General features: G+C 40.8%; 2 protein-coding genes across 3 annotated transcripts in view; one reads left to right on the forward strand and one right to left on the reverse strand.

Moving 5' to 3' along the window:
* The window catches only part of WASHC5 (WASH complex subunit 5), a 28,412-nt gene extending 21,989 nt beyond the window's left edge, over positions 1-6,423 (reverse strand). Inside the window, exons 1-6 of the mRNA XM_035319680.1 lie at positions 6,284-6,423; positions 5,101-5,393; positions 2,768-2,913; positions 1,526-1,610; positions 1,154-1,254; positions 77-269 (exon numbers count right to left, since the gene is read on the reverse strand). Coding sequence (XP_035175571.1) covers positions 77-269; positions 1,154-1,254; positions 1,526-1,610; positions 2,768-2,913; positions 5,101-5,289 — 714 coding nt within the window. The 5' untranslated portion in view covers positions 5,290-5,393; positions 6,284-6,423. The remainder of the gene's footprint in view (positions 1-76; positions 270-1,153; positions 1,255-1,525; positions 1,611-2,767; positions 2,914-5,100; positions 5,394-6,283) is intronic.
* Positions 6,424-6,456: 33 nt separating this feature from the next.
* NSMCE2 (NSE2 (MMS21) homolog, SMC5-SMC6 complex SUMO ligase) overlaps positions 6,457-19,575 on the forward strand; it is a 130,148-nt gene continuing 117,029 nt past the window's right edge. Inside the window, exons 1-3 of one of the 2 annotated variants that reach the window (XM_035319684.1) lie at positions 6,457-6,597; positions 6,976-7,077; positions 9,782-9,929. In XM_035319684.1, the coding sequence (XP_035175575.1) occupies positions 9,797-9,929 (133 nt within the window). In that variant the 5' untranslated portion in view covers positions 6,457-6,597; positions 6,976-7,077; positions 9,782-9,796. The remainder of the gene's footprint in view (positions 6,598-6,975; positions 7,078-9,781; positions 9,930-19,575) is intronic. The other variant, XM_035319683.1, reaches the window with a different exon arrangement.

The raw sequence follows: 19,575 nt of genomic DNA on the forward strand, positions 1-19,575 counted from the left end.
TCATTGTTGAGTAGCTTACCTGAGAAATCATCTGCTACTCTTTTGTAGATTCCTCTTTTATCTCACAGTAACTTACCTGATTATAAATGTCGTCAGACCGCAAGCGGCCAATAACCATGCTGATGAACGTTTCACTTATGGGTACCCTGCTGAAGTAGCTCTCAGGGTAGTTTGGAGGTCTTTTAGCTCCAGGTTGGCTCGAGTAGCCAGTGCTTCGAAGCAATTTACAGATATCATCTAAATTGGAATCAGCAGAGGATCGGGCTGCACTGTTTTACAAAAGGAAGGAACAAAAATTGAGCTCTATGACCTAATTAGTTCATTCTTTCCCTTCCCTTGTAATCACGTCCTTCCTCCAAGAAAATGATCAGATATTAAGGTCTGGGATGTTTTTGGCTAAACAGCCAAAAACCCCATGAATACTGTTTTCACCATTACAGGAGGACACTGATACATACCCAAACTGAAATCCCAGATAAACATACAGGGCACAAACAGAAAAATGAAGTTTATTCAGCGACAGAAAAAATATCTTTGTATTCAGAAGAACAGTTTTGTTCTGTTTCTTCCACCTGCCTTTTATGAATTCTGCTTGTTGCTCCATTTCTGCATTCAACAGTCAAAGCAGTACAGGCAAAGGATACCCTTTAGTTACATTATGTGTGAAAGGATTTGCACTTACACCCTTTGAGGCCCTACCTGTCATATAATGACAATGTCAGTCTACCTAGGAAATGCCATTACTGATTCCACTTTCCCAGCACTGTAACAAGAAGTCTGACTTGCAACACATTTGAAATCTAGATACTCAGGACTTTTCACCAAGATTTGCTCACGTACCTATGGTACCTTCACAGCTCACACTTGCAATGCTAAACCTTTACCTGGAAGCTGATTTGTCAATGGACTTCAACTCTCTATCGAGATAGCATGAAAAATCTGTTGCTGCAATTTTACAGCCAGTCCTGCAAAAACAGCTAATGCAAGGAGCTCTACTGATATTCATAGAGCTCTGCAAATTTATCAGTCTATCTGTACAGTCAAACAGGTGCTAACATTTCCATTACCTTAATTCAATAACCCAGTGTATTGAGTATATCCTGTTATATTTTTTCAGCCTTGAGTGCTTCTGAATACCATTCTGATACATTACCTGTATCTGTAGTAGGAAACCAACATTCTTTCTCTGACTTCTCCTTCAATCTTCTGGTCAATGACCAGTAGCATGACTCCATATAGATAGAGTGCTTCACACTGTTTGGAAACAGAAAGAACAACAGGAAGAAATTGCATCAACACAATGTTGTAGTAACATTAAAAGACAAACAAGCACTGATAAACTAACACAATGGCAACCACGTAGTCAATACATTGTCAGAAATGGCAGGCTGAAGATTTCTGGTCTTCGTCTTCCTCAAAATAAGCCAGAGCATTACCATACATTTGATAACTTTTTGCTTTTGTGTAGTGTAGCACAAGACTGCTTGGTTCATTGTTTTCTATTACAAAATTATTGAATACTTACTAAAAGTTGTTTTCCATCTTCATTAAGGAGGACGGTTTCTAATGTTTGCTGAATGTAAATTCCTTCATTGAGGTCATCTAAGTATCTAGGAATCACAACAAAGAGAGTTGGTCATCGACTGATTTGCTCTCAAATTATGTTTCATCAGAACTCAAGTGAACAGAGAATGTTCCTGTGGATTAACAGAATTTTTTCTTATTAAAGGACTTTCCTGTAACACTAAGTATTACCCTATAAATCTTTTCAGATAAAATCAGCAACAAAAATAACTTATGCTTAAGGTTCTCAGGAATGTTTTCTTAAGAATGTTTCATGAACCATTCATACTGCTTTTCCAAGTGTTGAAAACTTCAGGCAACTAAAGAATTAAGTTCAGGAAAATAACGACAATAAAAGTTAAAGACAAAACACTCTCTGATAGATTGTTTTGCAAGACCACAAAAATTTAGTTTAACAACATGGAGTCTCCTTTTATTCAAAAATCTTCATGACAATATTGACGATAAAGGAGAAAAAATATCTCTAATTAACAGGTTGAACATTTTCAAGTCACATATTAAGCTGGTAAGCAACAGCAGAAATAAACTGGGGAAACCACATGTTGTGTTCAGTCTTGGGTCCCTTACTACAAGGAGGATATTGAGTTGCTCAAGTGTGTGCAGAGAAGAGCAACGAAGGGACCAGAAAACAAGAGCTATGAGGAGCAGCTGAGGAAATTGAAGTTGTTTAGTCTGGAGAAAAGGAGGCTGAGGGGAAACATCCTGAATCTCTATTACTACCTGAAAGGAGGTTGCAGCAAGGAGGGTATCAGTCTTATCCGGTGACAAGTGATAGAACATGAGGAAACAGACTCACGTTGTGCCAGGGGATGTTTATATCAGGTATGAGGGAGAATTTCATCATGGACAGAGTGGTCAAGCATTGGAACAGGCTGCCCAGGGAAGTGGTGGTGTCCCCATCCCTAAAGTATTTAAGAAAGATGTGGATGTGGCAGTAAGGGATATGGCTCAGTGATGGGATGCAGTAGGTCATGCTGATGGTTGAACCTGTAGATCCTGAAGGTCTTTTCCAATCTAGACGATTCTATGATTCTAAACATTACTGCTTACTCCAGTAATCCAGGTTCCCAAATACATGTGAATACATTTAAACAGCGAGCATACCAGGTCTCTGAATAAAAAGCTTCTCATCATTAAGACTCAACAGTACTTTAGTCAGAAGCATGTATTTAATATACCATACCTGTTCAAATCTACAATGTACTTATGTACACTCTGAAAAGCTAGATAAAATCTTGTCAAAATTTCTATGTTGTTTTCACGAAATTCTTCATCTAAGTCCAGTAACTCCGGTTTAGCTTCCAGTTTGCCTTCACATGCCTCAGGCCCCTAAGAAAAGACATTCATGTTTAGAGACAGTATTTGATTGTGTCCACGACACTTTTCAGTAGGTCACAGAACACACAACCACCAGTGAGCATGTAACGAATTAACATTTCTCACTAAAACAAGAACCTGTGGTTTTCCAAGCTACTTTATGATTGAACATCTATGAAGATTAACTTTACACTTTGATTTTAAACATGATTTCTCCTTTGTAACCAATAGACAAGAACAGCTAACACTTTGGATAAAACTTTGATGCATCCGAAGCTGCTGTGTGCTCCCCCATGGGCTTTCGGTAGCCCATTTCCATCTCCCTGCTGGAATTTCTTCCTTTACACATTTGATCTGATTGATATCTCAGCTAGAATACATAAAATTGAGGCCTCACAAACAGTTGTGAGCTTAGTATTTCTCATGCATTTAAACTGCTTGAAAGCATGAGACTTATCTGAGAGTTTTTACAGACTCCGGATCTAGCTCAGCACTAGTATCCCCAATTAATGTAAAAACTGTCACTAAGAACTGTGTGAAGAAAAGGGTAGGGAAGGCAAGCCTGACTTTCTGAAAACAAGGCTACACGCTTTTTTTTCCTAATCATTTAGCATGGTAAATATTTCTGTTTGGTCTTATCGCTAATGTCTAATTGAAAATATCACTTATGCTTAATTGAAAATATTAATACTTAATTGAAAATGTTATTGATATTCCACAGACCACTTACCATGGCATAAGACCATGAGTTCAAAGGACTCAATAAACATGAACTCGGTTAAAAAAAATTAAAATAGAGTTAAAATAAAATATCAAGCCTAATATCTGGTTGGTAATTGTTATGCAGTTTTAAAAATGGTCTTGTGTTGACTTTTTCAAATTGCTACATAAAACAAAGGATAAAAGGTCCCATACTGCCTAAGGAGTTTTTCAAAATTTCAAATCTTTTCTCATTAATTAATTTTAAGAATCACGCATATAGGAATGGAGTGTTAGCAGTGATAATCTCTGCCTTATAAGTATGTCATTTACTGATTTTGGTGCAATCACTCTGGAAAGTAGCAGCACTGCTTTGCTTCCGTAATGTTAAAAGCCTTCCAGTTTCCAAGATAACTGTATTTCTTACCAATTACACTTATCCACTTTAAAATTTTCAAGTAATTTGCCTAAGAAAAAAAAAAAGAGACTTCTAGAGAGACTTGAAACACTTAAATCTAAAGGTATTTGGGAAATCACCTGTGCTTAAGGGTTTTCAGTGCCTGAGGCTCCGAGCTAGTACTCAAAGTTGACAACTCTTACCAATTCCTCTCCACCCCTGCCATATTGCTGTATTATTAACTTTTCTTTTATTGTACAATTCAGATAAAGTCAAATTAGATAGTCCCTACAGCACCTTCTAAATCACACTGGAGAATGATAAGAGAGAAATATGTTCTATGAGAAGCTTTAAAGTTTGTAAGGGAAACGGGCTTTTCATGCTCTCTACTCTTTGATTTATTTGTTGATTCAGTGCACTTGACGAGTCCAGTGAATGAACAATCGTGGTACTGTCAAACAGGAAAGCACGAAGCAGTTTTCACGGCTGCGAAGAATAAGCTACAGATAACCAAAGGAAGATGGGCATACTGCCCACAGTAGTGCTCCAAGGAAAAACAACCCACAGCACAGGCTCAAGACCTGCAGGTCAAAGCAAAATTTAAAGTTCCTTCAGGAAATAATAACCGAGGACTTGAGTCTTATATGATCAATACCCATCAAAATTTGCAGGCCAGATGACTCATCATACATTCTGAAAGACTGCTATTCTATGCATGCACTTAAAATTGCCACCCCTTCTTGCCCTAAAACTCAGTGCGGGCACTGGTTAAATGTCTATTCTGCCTAGGGGCTTAAGCACAGAGCACTCACCAGACTGTTTCTGCTCACTCAAATGAGTAAGATAAAGCTAGGTGTGATCAGAACTATACAAAATACAAGACAGTCCAGAAGTGGAATGTTTGTACGCGAGCATATCCCAATTACTATCTCAGTTTAGTAGATTTTTGGTAAGCACTAAACAAATAGCAAGTCACTGCAGTCAATTATGAAGCACGCTGGTAATAAACACAGCACAGAGGAATGGCTATTTTGTAGCCCTTATGCTCTACCAGGACAGCAACACTCTAAAGTGAAGTTTAACACTAGAAGAAAAGGATTTACCTTAAAATAACTGAAATCAAATATGATATCTCCATATTTCTGTTGATCAGCCTTGTCCTTCAGCCTGAAAACACCGGGAATAAATTCTGAGAGTCTTAAGAGTTCTGCAATGATGGCATTTCCACAGGAGACAATCCGAAGAATTGCCTGACCACAGAGATTATTTTCAGCAAGAAAATCAACCATCATGGAGCTGGATGTGAACACGTAGCACAGGTCCTGTAGTCTGTTTCTGAACGTTAGTTTTCAGGTTGTTTGAAGAATGAGAAAACTAGCTGCTCCATTAACAGCACCTGTAAAAATAAAACCACACACATTTAGAGTGCTTCGTGTTCGTATTTTTGATAGTTTAATCCATGCAGATTTTAAGCATGGTCTGAAATCTTTCAGTTGAAAGATAAATGCTCTATTTAAAGCAGTTGGTGAAGTGAAAAAAAAGTGCACTGAATTCATCTTTAGCATATACACAGCGTTTGACTCAGTCACCTGTGCAACCATGCAAGACAAGCATGGTCTCTTGGACCAGAAAATTTGAAGAGAAAGGTTAAAGAATGAAATGATCACAAATATCGAAGTAATTGAGACTGTGCAGGAGATGGTGGCAAGGAAAACAAAACAGGTTAGGTGTCTATAATAGGTTAAATTACAACCAAAATAATTGTAACAGGCGTTAGCAAAACAAGGAAAACTTTTGCAGCAAAAGGGCTAGCTTTTGTGCTGCAGCCATTTATTTATTGATATTTTTTCCTTCAAGATATGCAGCTCAGCGCTGCTGAAATAAGCTTTTATTTTTTAGCAGCCTTTACGGAAGGCTTCGAGCTGACTTTATTTTTTTAACCAAGACCTTTCCAAGCCCCTTGGGACAAACTGAAGGCGGGGGTGCCCCTTCAGCCCCCAGGCCCGACCCAGGAGCCTGACTGTCCCGTCGTGTGGAGCCCAGCGGGGTGTAACAGGGTGTAACCCCAATATAACAGGACTGGGCTTTAAGTTCCATCTCCCCCACTCCTCGTCGGGCCGTAGGGTGTATTTTTGGCCCGAATAACCCATCCAAGATCGCAGGAACCGCCTGAAACGCACCCCCGGTACAGCGCAGCCCCCTCAGCCCCGGGTGCTTCCCTGTCCCTTCGCCTCAGCCCCGGGCGCCTCCCCCAGCCGCCCTGCCAGGCCCTCCCTTGCCCCTCACCGCCTGAACGAGCCCCGGGGAGACCTTCTCGGAGCCAGCCCCATGCCTTAGGGGTGCAAACAACAGGGCGAGCTCCAGCTTCTCCCCCCAAAACCCTCTTCCCCGCCGCGGCGGTGGCAGCACGGCGGGAGGCGGCGGCGGCTGTGCCCAGCCCTCCCATCACATGATGGCGCCGTCATGTGGAGAGGCGCCGGCTGATGAGGCGGTTCCGCCGCCTTCCCGGCCCGCCTCGTCAGCTCCTAGCACCGACGGAAGGTTCGGTGGTCGTCCGGGACGCCTCCGGGACCACTCCGGGCTGCGGCGGCTGGCTCTAGGTGAGCAGCGGGCGCTGCTGAGGGAGCCCGCCCCGCCCGCCCCATGCCCCCTGAGGAGATGGAGGGGGTCCGCTGCCCTCCGGGTGGGACTGGTGTAGGACGGCCGGGAGGTCTCAGCTTGGGGTCGGGGAGCGAGATGAGGGTATGGGGGCATGGGGAACGGAGCTTGATGCTTGTGGGGCTCCTCTCCACACCGCTGTGGGAGGGGAGAGGCGTCCCTATGGGACAGGCGGTTACCCAGGTGCCCAGGAGGTGGGCGCCTTTGGGTCTCCGCCTCGTGGTTTGGGAGGGTGAAGCGGGGGGAAGCTAGGTCGCTTGCTCAAATCTCAAAGATACGTGGTAGAATATGAAGTGTAATTTGAGGTTTCTGCTCTGCAGCCCTGTTTGGACCTTTTGGTCACTTATTTTTGAAAGAAACCTGCCTTGCTGCTTGCGCTTGGTTACTTTTTCAGCTCTAGGTTTTGCTTGTGTCTTCCTGAAGTGAGGTGTGCTGGGGTGGGAGTGGCAAATGGATGCACCTGCTTCAGACTTTTCTGGGAAAAAAAGGCTCAAAAGCTGTACAGGTTTACAAAAACTGTACAGGTTTACAGCTGTAAAACCAATTCCAGCGAGGATGGTGGCTGTTCCTCTGCTGGCAGCATGGACAGCTGCAAGCTGATGTTGAAGAATTCACTTAGACAATTTGAGAGGGAAATCTTTGGGATCAAAAACAATTTCTAAAAAAAAAAAAGCTTTATATATACATACATACACACACGTATATATATATTGTCTGAGAGTACTTGTATTATCTTCCAAAGCACAAACTGAGATGAAACTACCAATACAGTGGTATGATCTAATATTGTAAACAATAACTTAAGTTTCTGTGTGGCTTGGTCCCTGCTTCCACAAATATTAGGAGAATGAAGAAGCCTGTTTATTTTTTCACTGTTTTTTTTTGCAGATTCCTGTCTTTCAGTGTCTATCTGTGAAATTCCCAAAGGAACAGTGGGCTTGCTTCAATGAGTGAGATTTAGCAAGTTCAAGAAGTCAGCTAGGGTCTTGCTGTTAACTTTGATGCTCTAAATACGCCCAGAAAGATAAAGCTGATAACAGGATTTTGTTTGGCTACTTAGCGGCATATAAGATTTGGATCACAGAGGTTCTTTACAAACAGTCTTGGTAAGATAGCAAACAGCTGCTTAAAAACAAAGCTAAAAATAATATAACAACTTAAAGCATTTGTTATTAAATATATCTTGAAGAGCATCTTTTTTTTTAATTTTATTTTATTAACTTTCACAGAGTTCTGTAAGGAACTTTTTGCATGTCTTCTGCTGTCAGTTTGACAGACTCTAAAGATTGCTGTCTTCTGACAGGGAGAGCATGAGCTGAGCTAACCGGAGCAATAGTTCAAGACTGCTGCCTCTTCTCTGGCAAGATGCTCCTTTAGAGGGGAAAGAGAGGAAGTCAGTTAATATGGAATTCAGAAATTCAAGTTGTGGCAAACACAAAAAATCACTATATTGTTAAAAGCTGTTGTAAACCCATAACCTAAAAGCAGTGTCATAAAAGATGGTCTTGAGTAGCCAAGCACATTTTTGAAGTAGGAAAAAAAGAAAAACATATGAAAGAAAACGTTAGGAGAGAAGGGACTGTGACTGCAGGCATTCGAGTCTCACAATTTGCACGATGTTCATGAGGAACATGGCAATGTTATGTTAGGATGAGCACAAGATGTAGTTCTGGAATCCAAGGGTAAGTAGTAGGAGAGAGGGAGATACAGACTTAGATATGCAAACCTTGGGCAAAGCTTTATCCTTTAATATTTTGCATATTTCTGTTGGATTATGGCCTGCCAAAGGCTTTTGTTGATATACCAACTCATCCCCTTTTAATTTTGAGTACTATTTAGATAAAATTTCTACTATAAATCATTTTGGTTATGGATTCTGTTCTCTCCCTCCTGCAGTATGATCTGAGTGTAGTCCTTGAAAGTCTTAGTTACTGTTTACATGGACTGATCTAGTATTTCTGTCTGTCCAAGACTTACTTTTATAAACAACTGTGTTTTTAAAGCTGAGCAAAATTTTTCTTATCTCCTGGAACTTAGAGTATAAAACTCTGCACACCGGATCCTTGTTTCTTATAATACCTACACGTCGTCCAAGCAAGTTATGGTAAACCATAAAAAAAGGAAGGGCAGAAGCTGAAATTTTTGAGAGGAGATCACCAGCTGATGTGAACAGTGTGGATAGGGATAGCATAAGCGAACTGACTTGAGGGTTATGTTAATGACAGAGGAGAAGCACTTAATCCCAGGGAAGTTGTAGGTTGTGGGTCTGTATTGGGGAAGATGGTAAAGAAGCAAACGTGATTCTCATGTGATGCTGTTGTGTTCCAGTGGAACATTGCTACTAACAACACAGTTTGTGACAACTTTGGGGAAAGCAGGGACCGTTTGTAAGATGGGCTTTTATTTAAAAATGATGTTAGATGATTTACTGCTGAATACATTCTTAGGGCAGTTGCCCTTTATTTATTTATATTTTTTCCCCACTGGAAAAGCTGTTGAAACAGGCTTGTAGTTGATGGGGCTGAATTTGATGTGAGAAGTCATATTTCTTACTAGCCTGACTGCTAATGTGTCTAGAAAACACAGGCAAATCTTGGGGCATGTGGGCTTTCTTCAGAGCTGAGATAGAACAGTAATTTTCAAGCTAACATTGTCATTGAGTTTAAATTTCATTGTGGTTTAGCAATATAAATGAGCAGGTGAAAATGGCAAGTTGCTTTTTGGGGTGTAGTTTTGCTTAATATTTGCTTAATGTTGGGTAGGAAGGGAACTGAAAACCTTTGGTGAATTGCAGTTCCCCTGACACTTCATAGAATCCTAGAATGGCTTGGGTTGGAAGGGACCTTAAAGATCATCTGGTTCCTACCCCTGCCATGGGCAATGATGCCACCCACTAGAGCAGGTTGCCCAAAGCCCCATCCAACCTGGCCTTGAACACCTCCAGGTATGGGACATCCACAGCTTCTCTTGGCAGCCTGTTCCAGTACATCACTCGTGAGCTAAGATTTCTTCCCTTCTCCGTAGTGTTTCAGCCATCCTGTGAACGCTGCTATTTGCACTTTTGTTTTATCTCCCAAATGCTTCGGGTATAAACTGCATCCAGAATGTTCTATCTGTTATTTCTAGAGTAACGATTTCAAGATGCCAGGGGCTGCAAGAATTCTGTTCAACTCCGTGGATTCCTCTCTCTCATCTCTGAAAAACTGCCAGTCTTACATAAATACTGGAATGGATATCACTACTCACGTTGCCCTTGACCTCGTGGAAAGTTTCAGTAAGTAATTCCTCTGAGTATCTTCTTCTACTGTATCCTGAATCTCACAGGTGAATCCTAGGCCTACATATTTTGACTTTATTACAGTCAGTATCTATCTTTGTTGTAGGAACTGTAGCTCTGCTGGCTATACGGGGTGTTTTCATCCCACTCACTTCATTCTCTTCAATGATAAATTCAATGAAAATGTAAATACCAAGCAAACATTGTCCCAGCTTTTGTAGCAACCCAGACTAAGTGTTCCAGTGTTTATTATCCTATCGCTTTGTAAAAACTTCAGTATTGCTGAAGAAGATGGAGGAGGCCTTTTAAGGTGAATAAAATTACTTTTCTTTCTAACACTGCTTCTTTGTGTGTGTTTCATTTAATATTTAGGGCAAGATGTATTAAATCATACTAACAATTTTGAGTACAAAGCCTGAGATGCCTGTTAGGGGATGCAGTTTTCTAAAATGCTGTTTGTTTCTCTGCTGAAAAACAGACCCATTAAGGGTACATCAGTTTGGATATGTACAAACTGGGATACCATAAATCTCTAATCATTTCTAACAGTCTTCTCATTGCTATTTCACAGCAACAGGTGCAGTGCAAAGCTACTTTTCGAAGACAAATATTACGCCTCCCATTTCTGTAACTCCTTAGATTTGTGATAATATTTTCACTAGGAACAAAAAATCAAACCTTTAAAGCTTTAATTATGAGCAGAGAGTGAGAGTCCTCTAAAAGAAAAGATTTGTCATTCATTATAAATCTTGCTCTCAACTAAGCCAAGGTTTATGTACAATCAAGATGAATGCTTCTCTGTTTGTCTAGTGTGACAGTTCTCTCTCCTCTGACCTTTTTATCCATATTGCTGTCAGAGACAATTGACGTGCTGTTTCTGGATGGTAGAGGAAATGAAAAGCTTGTCTGAACAGTCAGCTGGGGATTCCCTTTGTGGTAAGACGGGTATAGCCAGTTCTGCTTCCTCGCTGCTTTTGCAGCCACCATCCCTCCTACTTCTCCGTAACTGATGGAAACACACTGAATGTACTGAATTCTTGTAATCCCAGGATGATCAGCAGAAGTTAGTTATTGGTGACAAAAATTAGAAGTTTTGGTTAATATCACCTTGTAGTAGAGGCCAGATCAAGCCCCTGTTGCATTCACATTTGGAGGCGTGACAGGCAACTTAAGCTTCACTGTGCAGGTTTGCAGCTGAAGGTTTGTGCATGATACTTGTAGTAAATTTCATTATATTTCTCAATCGCCTACTTCTGGCATATTACTCTTTAATTACAACCTTGAAGTTATTTTGTCCACTTCATTCAGTAACCAAAAGGGCCATATGTAATACATTGTCCAGAGAGGGGATTACTCTTGACGAGCTTCATCTGGCCATTGTTACAATTAAGTTATATCACGTGACTGGAAACAGCTCCCAGGCCCTAACATTAATTTTATTTTAGCAGGGGTAAAATCCTGTAGAATTGTAATTGCAGGATTATGAAGCATAACCTTTTAACATAGTCCGTCCCATTGTGCTACAGAAAAGCTATTACAGGCTGACTTTTTAGTTTAAAAATTATGTAGTTTAAATCCCTATGGTCTATGTGCTATGGTGTTAACTCTTCACTTAGAGTAATTCTCTCCTTCACTCCCACTCTTTTCTTTGCTGATTTATGTACATGTGAAGCAAGCAAATGAGCGAAGCTCCCTCACTTTCCTTTTACAAGGTTTATTTTTCACTCCCTTAACTATATACATAAAGGTCATCTTCATCTCTTTAACTTGAGCTTCAATTTCTTATGTTCCATATACAATGCCATCAGGAAGACACAAAGTTTCTGTGGTGTGACATACTTCTGGTAAATAACTGCTGTGCTTTTTTGTTTGTTTGGTGTTTTTGCATTTGCATCATCTGGTCTGCAATGCTTGGCTGTTAAGCTTGTATAGCCAACTCATGTGATAAGTTCTGTTAATATAAAAGTGTCTCCCACCTATTCTACTTAGCCTTCGTGTCCTGAGGCAAAGTATTCATTTAATTTTGAGACAGCTTTAGCTAATATGCTCTGCATTCCTGTTCTTCTCCGTTTGCAGTTTGTTTTAATTTCCTTCACAAAACTAGCTTCATCCAGCTTCTGACAGGTTTCATCGCCAGGCTTTGCAGTGGCAAAGAATTCTATTGTGATTATGTGGTTAGTATTTTATTTTACAAGCCTTGTTGCTGTGAAGATATGAAGATACTTGCACGTTACACAACTCTGCTTTTTGGGAATAGTACTGGGGTAAAATTCTCTTAGGAAGTACATGGGAGAAGTTGGATTTTCATCTGAAGATAAATACCCCAAAAGGCAGGCAGAGTTACTGCAGTAAGTAATGTCTGTTTCTTTTCTGAATTGCTGCTCTCCAAGAGCCCAATCTTGGAAACATTTACTGGTAGGCATATTTATTAAATAATACACATTAGTGTTCGCTGGATTAGCTACTGTTAAATGCAGTATCATGGAGGGATCTCCCATAAATGCACCTGATAGGAAGTTAGATTTATTTATTTATTTATTTTAAAGATCTCACTGGGTCAGTTTTCCCTCTTCCTTTTTTCTTTAGATTATGGTAGGGGCTTTGCCTATGTGTTCTATTTGAGATGTTTTATAGGCAGCAAACGCTATGTGTTTTTTTTTTTTTTTTTTTTTTTTCCGTAAGATTTAAGGGTGATTCATGAAAGAAACTGCGTGTGATTTTTCTAACTCCAGTGCTCTAATGTAAGAATAATATGAAGAAGAAATATAAATTAACATATGATTTTTCTTTGACATATTTAAAGTGCTTTTACGGTATTTCAATCTTGAGGGTGCTTTCCTGTTAAGTAAACGTCACTTACTGCATATTAGCACTGTAGGGCTAGAAAAGGCTCTTTGTTTTCTGACATACTTAGCGGAAAAGGATGTAGGGAACAGTTCTGAAGAACATAAAAAGGAAACGGTTTGGTGTTTCAGCACATTTGTATGCATGTAAGTTATAAAGCAGCCACGATTGTTCAGGTGGAGTGAAAACCAAAGCTCACTAGGGGGCAGGAGAAGCTAGGAAGTAAACAGTAAACTTCCACTGCAGCTCCAAAAGTATTAAAAAGGAACTGGCTGCTTTACCTCTCTGCTGATCTGGCCGTGATCCATGAGCTGCCTAAAGCCTTCTCCAGTTAAACCGTCCAGAGAACAAAGAATTCTTCTTCCAGTGGTTATGGGAGCTATAAAAACCTCTCGGGATGACTGAATCTAAGCTCCTTAACAGGTGGTGGTAGTGTTACATGGAATAAAGAGGGAGCAAGCCTGCTTGTTAGATCGTGAAACCCCGAGGGCTGCCGATAGGAAGAGGTGCCACCTGTGTGCCACAGTTGGCTCAGGATATTCCCTGCTTTATAGTAGCCTTGTAACCTACCGTAACCTTTCTTTAGAGGATCTCAGCTGCTTTGCAAACACTGGCTAAGCCTCTCTGCTCTCTGGGAGGTAAATAATGGTTGCAGGGATTACTTCCTCTACTAGGATTGAAATGAAAATCTTCTGAGAGAAGAAGAGCTGCTATATAGAAACGTTGTGACTTCATAATAATAAGCTGAAAGAGAGAAATAAGTTTTCCTCCATCTGACTGAAAGAGCAGAACTTAACTAGAGAAGATAGAAAGGGGTTTTTGGACATTGGGGACATTGGATTAAAATTGCTTACTCATGAATAAATATCACAATAGATCTTTCATGGCTTTATGTTGATGTGTGCTTTGAAAGCTTCAGAACAAAATCCAGCGCTGGGTTTTAAGCAGTAAATTCCCATGGAGAATTCCTCCTGCTGAAATAAGACTTCCCTTTCTCTCAGCACCACAGTTCCCTTTAGGAAGCTGCCATCTACCCACTGACTCACTTCAGTCCTGTTTAAAGGGGTTTGATCTGTTTCTGGGTGAAGGTGGCATGGCTGCAAGCTAGTGCACATACCGATGCTACCGTGTATTACTGTGCTGCTTGGTTAAACTTTTTCAGTTTTAAAAGCAGTTATAAAGCTGCAATAAATATTAGTCTGAGAAATGTAGAAAATGGAGGGAACCTGTTTCACTGATATAAATTACAGTTAAAATGACTGAAGATTTAAGGATTTATAGCCTTTCATCAAATGTTGCCCCACTTGGCAATGCAGGACAAAATGTAGCAGTTAATCTACTTCTTCATAACCTGGAATGGATTCGTTTTACTACTTTCTGCAAAATAAGAATACTAATAAAAATAATGCTTACCCATTTCACAGGAATATTGGAAAGATTTAACGTGCAGTATTTCCAAGCAGATTCACAGTTATCTCTTCTTATGCATGTAGTTGTCCTGACACCTGCTTGCAGTCCACAACAGAAAGTTTAAAATGATTTCTGTCCAGTTAACCCTTATTTAATGTTGTGAGGTGTTCTGGGAATCCTAGCGAGAGATAACGTGCAAGTATGGATATTTTTACTATGGAATTGTCAATAATAACAGACCTCACACGAAGAAGTCAAAAGAAAAATATTTTGCAGTAGAATTAAAGCAGTCTGAAATATCTCTGAGGCTTCTAATGATATGAACACCCAGAATCTGTTCCCAGCTTTTAACTACCTCCGCTTTCTGTTGTGCCTCTTGGCAACTTGTTTGCTGTTGCTGTACTTTGGAGACAAACCCTCAGTGAGCTCCAACCACAGTGGTCCCCAAGTCCCTTTCCTGTAAGGATCCTACTGTTCACCCAGTGCCATAGGGATGAGAGGGTTGTGCTGATGTAAGCTTCATTGCTAAAACTTCACTTACCCAAGTCTTAGTTTCAGCAATGTTTCTGTTACTTAGTACCCTAGTATATTTAAGTCCTGTTTTTACTTACGAAAAGAAAATGCTAGTATAAAATATTCAGGTCAGGCATTGCTCATTTGTTAACGTACATGATCTGTACCGAGGTAAGGCAATGGTGTTGTTCATGGTTTCTGTTAACCTGTGTTGTTTTAGCTAAAGGATAATTTTAATGTATCTGATCCTGAAAACTTCTTGTTTCTCAAATAACTTTGTTAATATTCATGAAGTTACACGGATGAATAAGACTTGCCTGTTCATAAAGAATTTGCAGACTTCTAACATTGAGCATGTTTGTGGCGCTGTGTTGTGAGCATGTGCTGGGAAATTGACAGAGCTGAAATTGGATTTCTGAGGGACTGAGGATCTGAGCTAGAGATGACAACTAGTTTCACCAAACTGAATGTGAAAGGGAAACAACTAATTTAAAAGTTTATTTTATTTAACTATATAAAAAGAAAGATTTGTTTTATGTCCATCCCAGTCATTCTGCAGTTTAAGTACTGACATTGTCAAAAGGTCATACTTTTGTTTGTTCGTTTGTTTTTTTGTCTTCCAAACTAGCACTGTGGTACACAAACACTTTAAAATATCACTACAGAAAAGGCTGTGTAAGCAGCAGAACAGAGTTGGCTTCAGTGTGTCCTCTCTGCACTCAAAATACTCCAGGGCGTTCTGTGGCCCAGTCCAGCGAAATACTGAAGGAAAGGATACATTGAAGTTCTTGAGTGATCCACCAACTTTCAGAGTCACCTGTTTATTTTAAGGGTTATTCTCATCCTTTGCTGGATTGGAGTCCTAATAGATACGGGAATTTGAAAGCGACGCTGTTAGAAATGAGTTACAAGTGCAAGTAAAATCATCAAGTTTTACTATAATTTCTGTCTTTCTAAATTCAGCCTCAGTCTGTTGTTTGAGCTTTAGTAGTGTGACTGAAGAAAGAATTCACTGTCAGTACTTGTTTGGCAATTTCTCTCAGCGGTGCTGTTCCTAGCATTGATCTTTAAGCCTGCTATTAACACCTCTGCACACTGAGGAGCAGCTGTTTGCACTGCTTGCCTAACTCAGCATCTTCCTGTAGAGTTAGAAGGCGCTGCTGGATACCCACGTAAAACACTTGAAGGATAAATCTTTTTTCTCTTTTTGCATTGCTATAACCTGCCATATGTATTGACTGATGTGCTGCTGATGTTATGGGTATGCCATAACAAAGACAGACATCACTTCCCAGCTCTGCTTGGCAGGCTGGGATATGAATTCTGCCAGCTTGCTGAGGATGGCTGTTTTATCTGGCTCCTCGAAAGCAGAACTTTCTCAAGAATATGGGGTTGTGAAGTACACAGAGTTGTAGATATTGGAGAAAAGAAGACTAATTCATGGTCATCTCCTGGCCTCCAGCCCAGCACTTTGCTCTTTAGAGGGGTAATTGCTTTTGTCTCTGGTCTGGAGCCACGTGGGACTGGGAAGAATGACCAAAGCAAATTGGGAAATAATTGGAGGGACTGGAGAGCATGCTAGCTATAGACAAGATGCTAAGAAATTCTTAAAATAAACTGTCTAAAAAAAATGTTATAAAGCATTAGCACATAGCATTTTGCTTGATGATATGAACAGGTTTTCACGTAGACAGCAAGGTACTTCCCTGATGTCTGGGACTTTCTCCCAACTGCGTGTTACGTTCCCACTAAAATGCAGAGGCCCTGGAGTACAGAACAGGTGGGTGGGAAGCAGACATCCACCTGAGGTCTAATCTTACTTGGGGGAGGGGAGGGTAGGGGGAAATGAGCCTCTCTTTTTATTGTTTCTCCTCAAAAAATTACCCTAAAATCTCTCGGGCAGCTGCTACCTTTGGCTGCTCGTTGTCAGTCGAACATAGCAGGAATCTTCCTGTTGCAATTCACCTCGCCCACACCCCGTCCGCTTTCTTTCTCCACGCTCTGAAGGATTTCTCTGCTCACCACTCCGGACGGGGCAGGCCCGTGGGTCTTCCGGAGGATTAGTGATACAATTTTGTGGCATGTGCCCCAGATTAAGAGCCCTTTATGGCTCTGGCTCTTCCTGCTTGTCTGCTCTTGTTTCCTATTGCAAAACCTGCTCCCTCTGCCAGAGCAGCTTCCCTCAGTACTGGCTGCTCATCCCACTTGTCTGATTCCCCTTGCCCTAGAGCTGTCTCTGCACTTCTGAGTGCTGTGCTGCACCTCACACGAGTGACGTCCTCCCTTTACTGACTGCTTTCTATTCGCTACATTGCTTGGGATCCACTTGGGTCTTGATGCCTGTTGAATACTAGCCAAGAAGTAGTTGATGTCGGACCTTTTAAACGTGGGTTTAGCTCTGTGAGACTACCCACAGCACTTGGGTTCCTCTCATTCCTGTCTGACCGTGGTGTTACACAGGAATCTAAGCATTGCTGACCCTTGTTGGCATAGGGAATACAGACGTGTAGGTCAGCCTGGTATTAAGGAATTATTGGCAGCCTTTTAATAGTTGATTCATGCGGTTCTACGGAACATCTGCTATTTTTACATGCAGTGGCTTGCCGAAGACATAGTGGCAAACTATAACAAACAAAAAGACTTGAAGACCAGAAGTTCATCAGTGGGAGCAGGGATCCTTTCTGTGGAAGTTCCTCTCACGCTGACCTAAAGCTCTCTTGCTTGGAATGGTACAAACACCAGCATGAGGACAGAATCCCTACTTGTGCTTCATTGTATAATGGTTTGGTTCATTAGTTTCCTTTGTCCTTATTTTTTCTAGTTTATTTTTCATTGAAAATGCAAATGCAGGATTCCTTCAGTGCCATAACAGGAATCTCAACACTGGAGAAGTTCTCGCTTGTGAAGTGACCGTGATGTTGTTTTGGGATCCAGAAATGACCCTGCCGATACCTATGCTCACGAAATTGTCATTCTCTATTAGTTTCCGTGATGTTAGAGATCACTGCACTTCATAAAAATAATCAATGCATAAGGTACTTGTCCTGAGAAAAGGCTACAGTCTATCAGCTGGAATGACACTTTGCAATCTGCTTGATAAAGAGGTAGGATGAAGATCTGCTCCAGGAGGAAATGAGCAGGACTAAACTTTGACTTGTTATCCTGGCTGTCCTTGGCCAGGGAAGATAAGGTGTGATAAGATTTTTTCTTGTACATCCTACCTTCCTCTGCGTTTGAATTGTGGTTTTGCCAGGCTGCTGCCTATCTACAGGATTAGTGGCCTCGTAATGGACAAAATGGGGGGCCGTGCTGTAGGGACCGTGCATGAGGAACCAGATCTTTTTTTCTCCCTATGTGCCCATAGATCTGTGAAGATGCTCCTGGGAAGGAAATAACAAACAATTTTACATACCGTGTAGGAATAGCATTTGAATTGAGCAATCCATTACTTCTTTATGGACATCAGGGCACAATTTTACCTGGATTTGAAATCCCCAAGAGTGTTCCTCAGTCTCTCAGAACTTACATTTCTTTAGGTCGGAGTAAATTCCAAGGAAGGGTTGTGGGATTTTATTTTTTCTTGGTGAAGAATGCAAGTGTAGACTGTCAAAGTCTGTCCTGGAGATTAATGGCTTTTCACAGACACTTGGTATACAAAAAAGTTTCCTAGGTATGAGAGAAGATATGGTAGAAAATGAAGCGAGACCAGTGATCCATTAAGTTCAGTAACCCTTCACCATGAGCCTCTACTAGGTGCTTTGCAGGAAGCTGCAAGAATTCCCCCACTGTACAAAGCTGTTCACGGGAGAAGTTTCGTTTTGATCCCAGGGAAGTTTCGTTTTGATCTTCCAGAAGCTGTTTGTTAACTGCTCTGCTTAGTTGCTGCACCAGTGTCAGCGGTACTAATTGGTGCTAAGCACAGAATCGGTGCGGGCACCAGAATTACTTCTTTTCTCTTGGGAAGGCTCTTTTCCTCTTGTTTAAAGTAAACTTGTATTTTCAGGGTATTTGAGATAAAATGCCTCGGATTCCCTTTCTCAAGAATACAGCGTTGTTTTTTCCTTCAAATCCTTCTCTGAAGCTTCATTGTTTTAGGAAAAATGCTCTTTTTTATAGTACCTTATGGTTGTGTTCTGTATTACAGGATTGGTTTTTAGATATATAACCTTACAACTAACAGTATGAAGATACGTGTGTTTCTTGAAGTAGGTAGGCAAATGGTATCAACGATTACTTCTTCAAGTAATTTCATTGTTTTGAAGCAGAAAGGATGCTTGGGTTTTTGTGAAATGCTTTTCCAAAGACAAAAAATTCCATTTTGGATGTTATACTCTTCAATCCATACCACAATTTTGAGAAGAGAGGGTTGGATTCTTTTTTTCTGACTTACACTTGTGCCTCAACGATGACAGTGGAAGAACGTCTTACGGCATTTATAGCCAGCACTGGTGAGCCCATTGCTGGAATCCAGCTTGGTTTTGAAGGTTGTTCTTCAAAGAAGCTGTCTGAAAAATGTGAATGTGGGAATATGCCTTGTTTCAAAATCTGGAAAACATGACTTGTAATGAAAGATTTGGGCTCCTTTGTATTTATCCAAAAACCACTCTGACCGTAGTCTGTAATCTTGCATGGTGGGAAGAAACAAATACGTGGGCTTGTTACTATTTCCTAGCTGGAATTCTGGCCGTAAAAAGAACACGGTGCGGTGAGGGGAAAGTAGCTATGTTAAGCAACATGCTTTTTGACCCATTGCCTCTTTTTTCATTTGGGGCGCTCAGCTGAATGCGTCCAAGTGTTCTTTGTTCCTCAACTTTTGCAGTCCTTGAAGAAAAAGGAAACCCATTAGGTGGCAGCAGAGGCTTTCCTGCGGCTCGTG

Source organism: Oxyura jamaicensis, chromosome 2, assembly GCF_011077185.1.
Source record: "Oxyura jamaicensis isolate SHBP4307 breed ruddy duck chromosome 2, BPBGC_Ojam_1.0, whole genome shotgun sequence".
Taxonomy (NCBI): Eukaryota; Metazoa; Chordata; class Aves; order Anseriformes; family Anatidae; genus Oxyura; species Oxyura jamaicensis.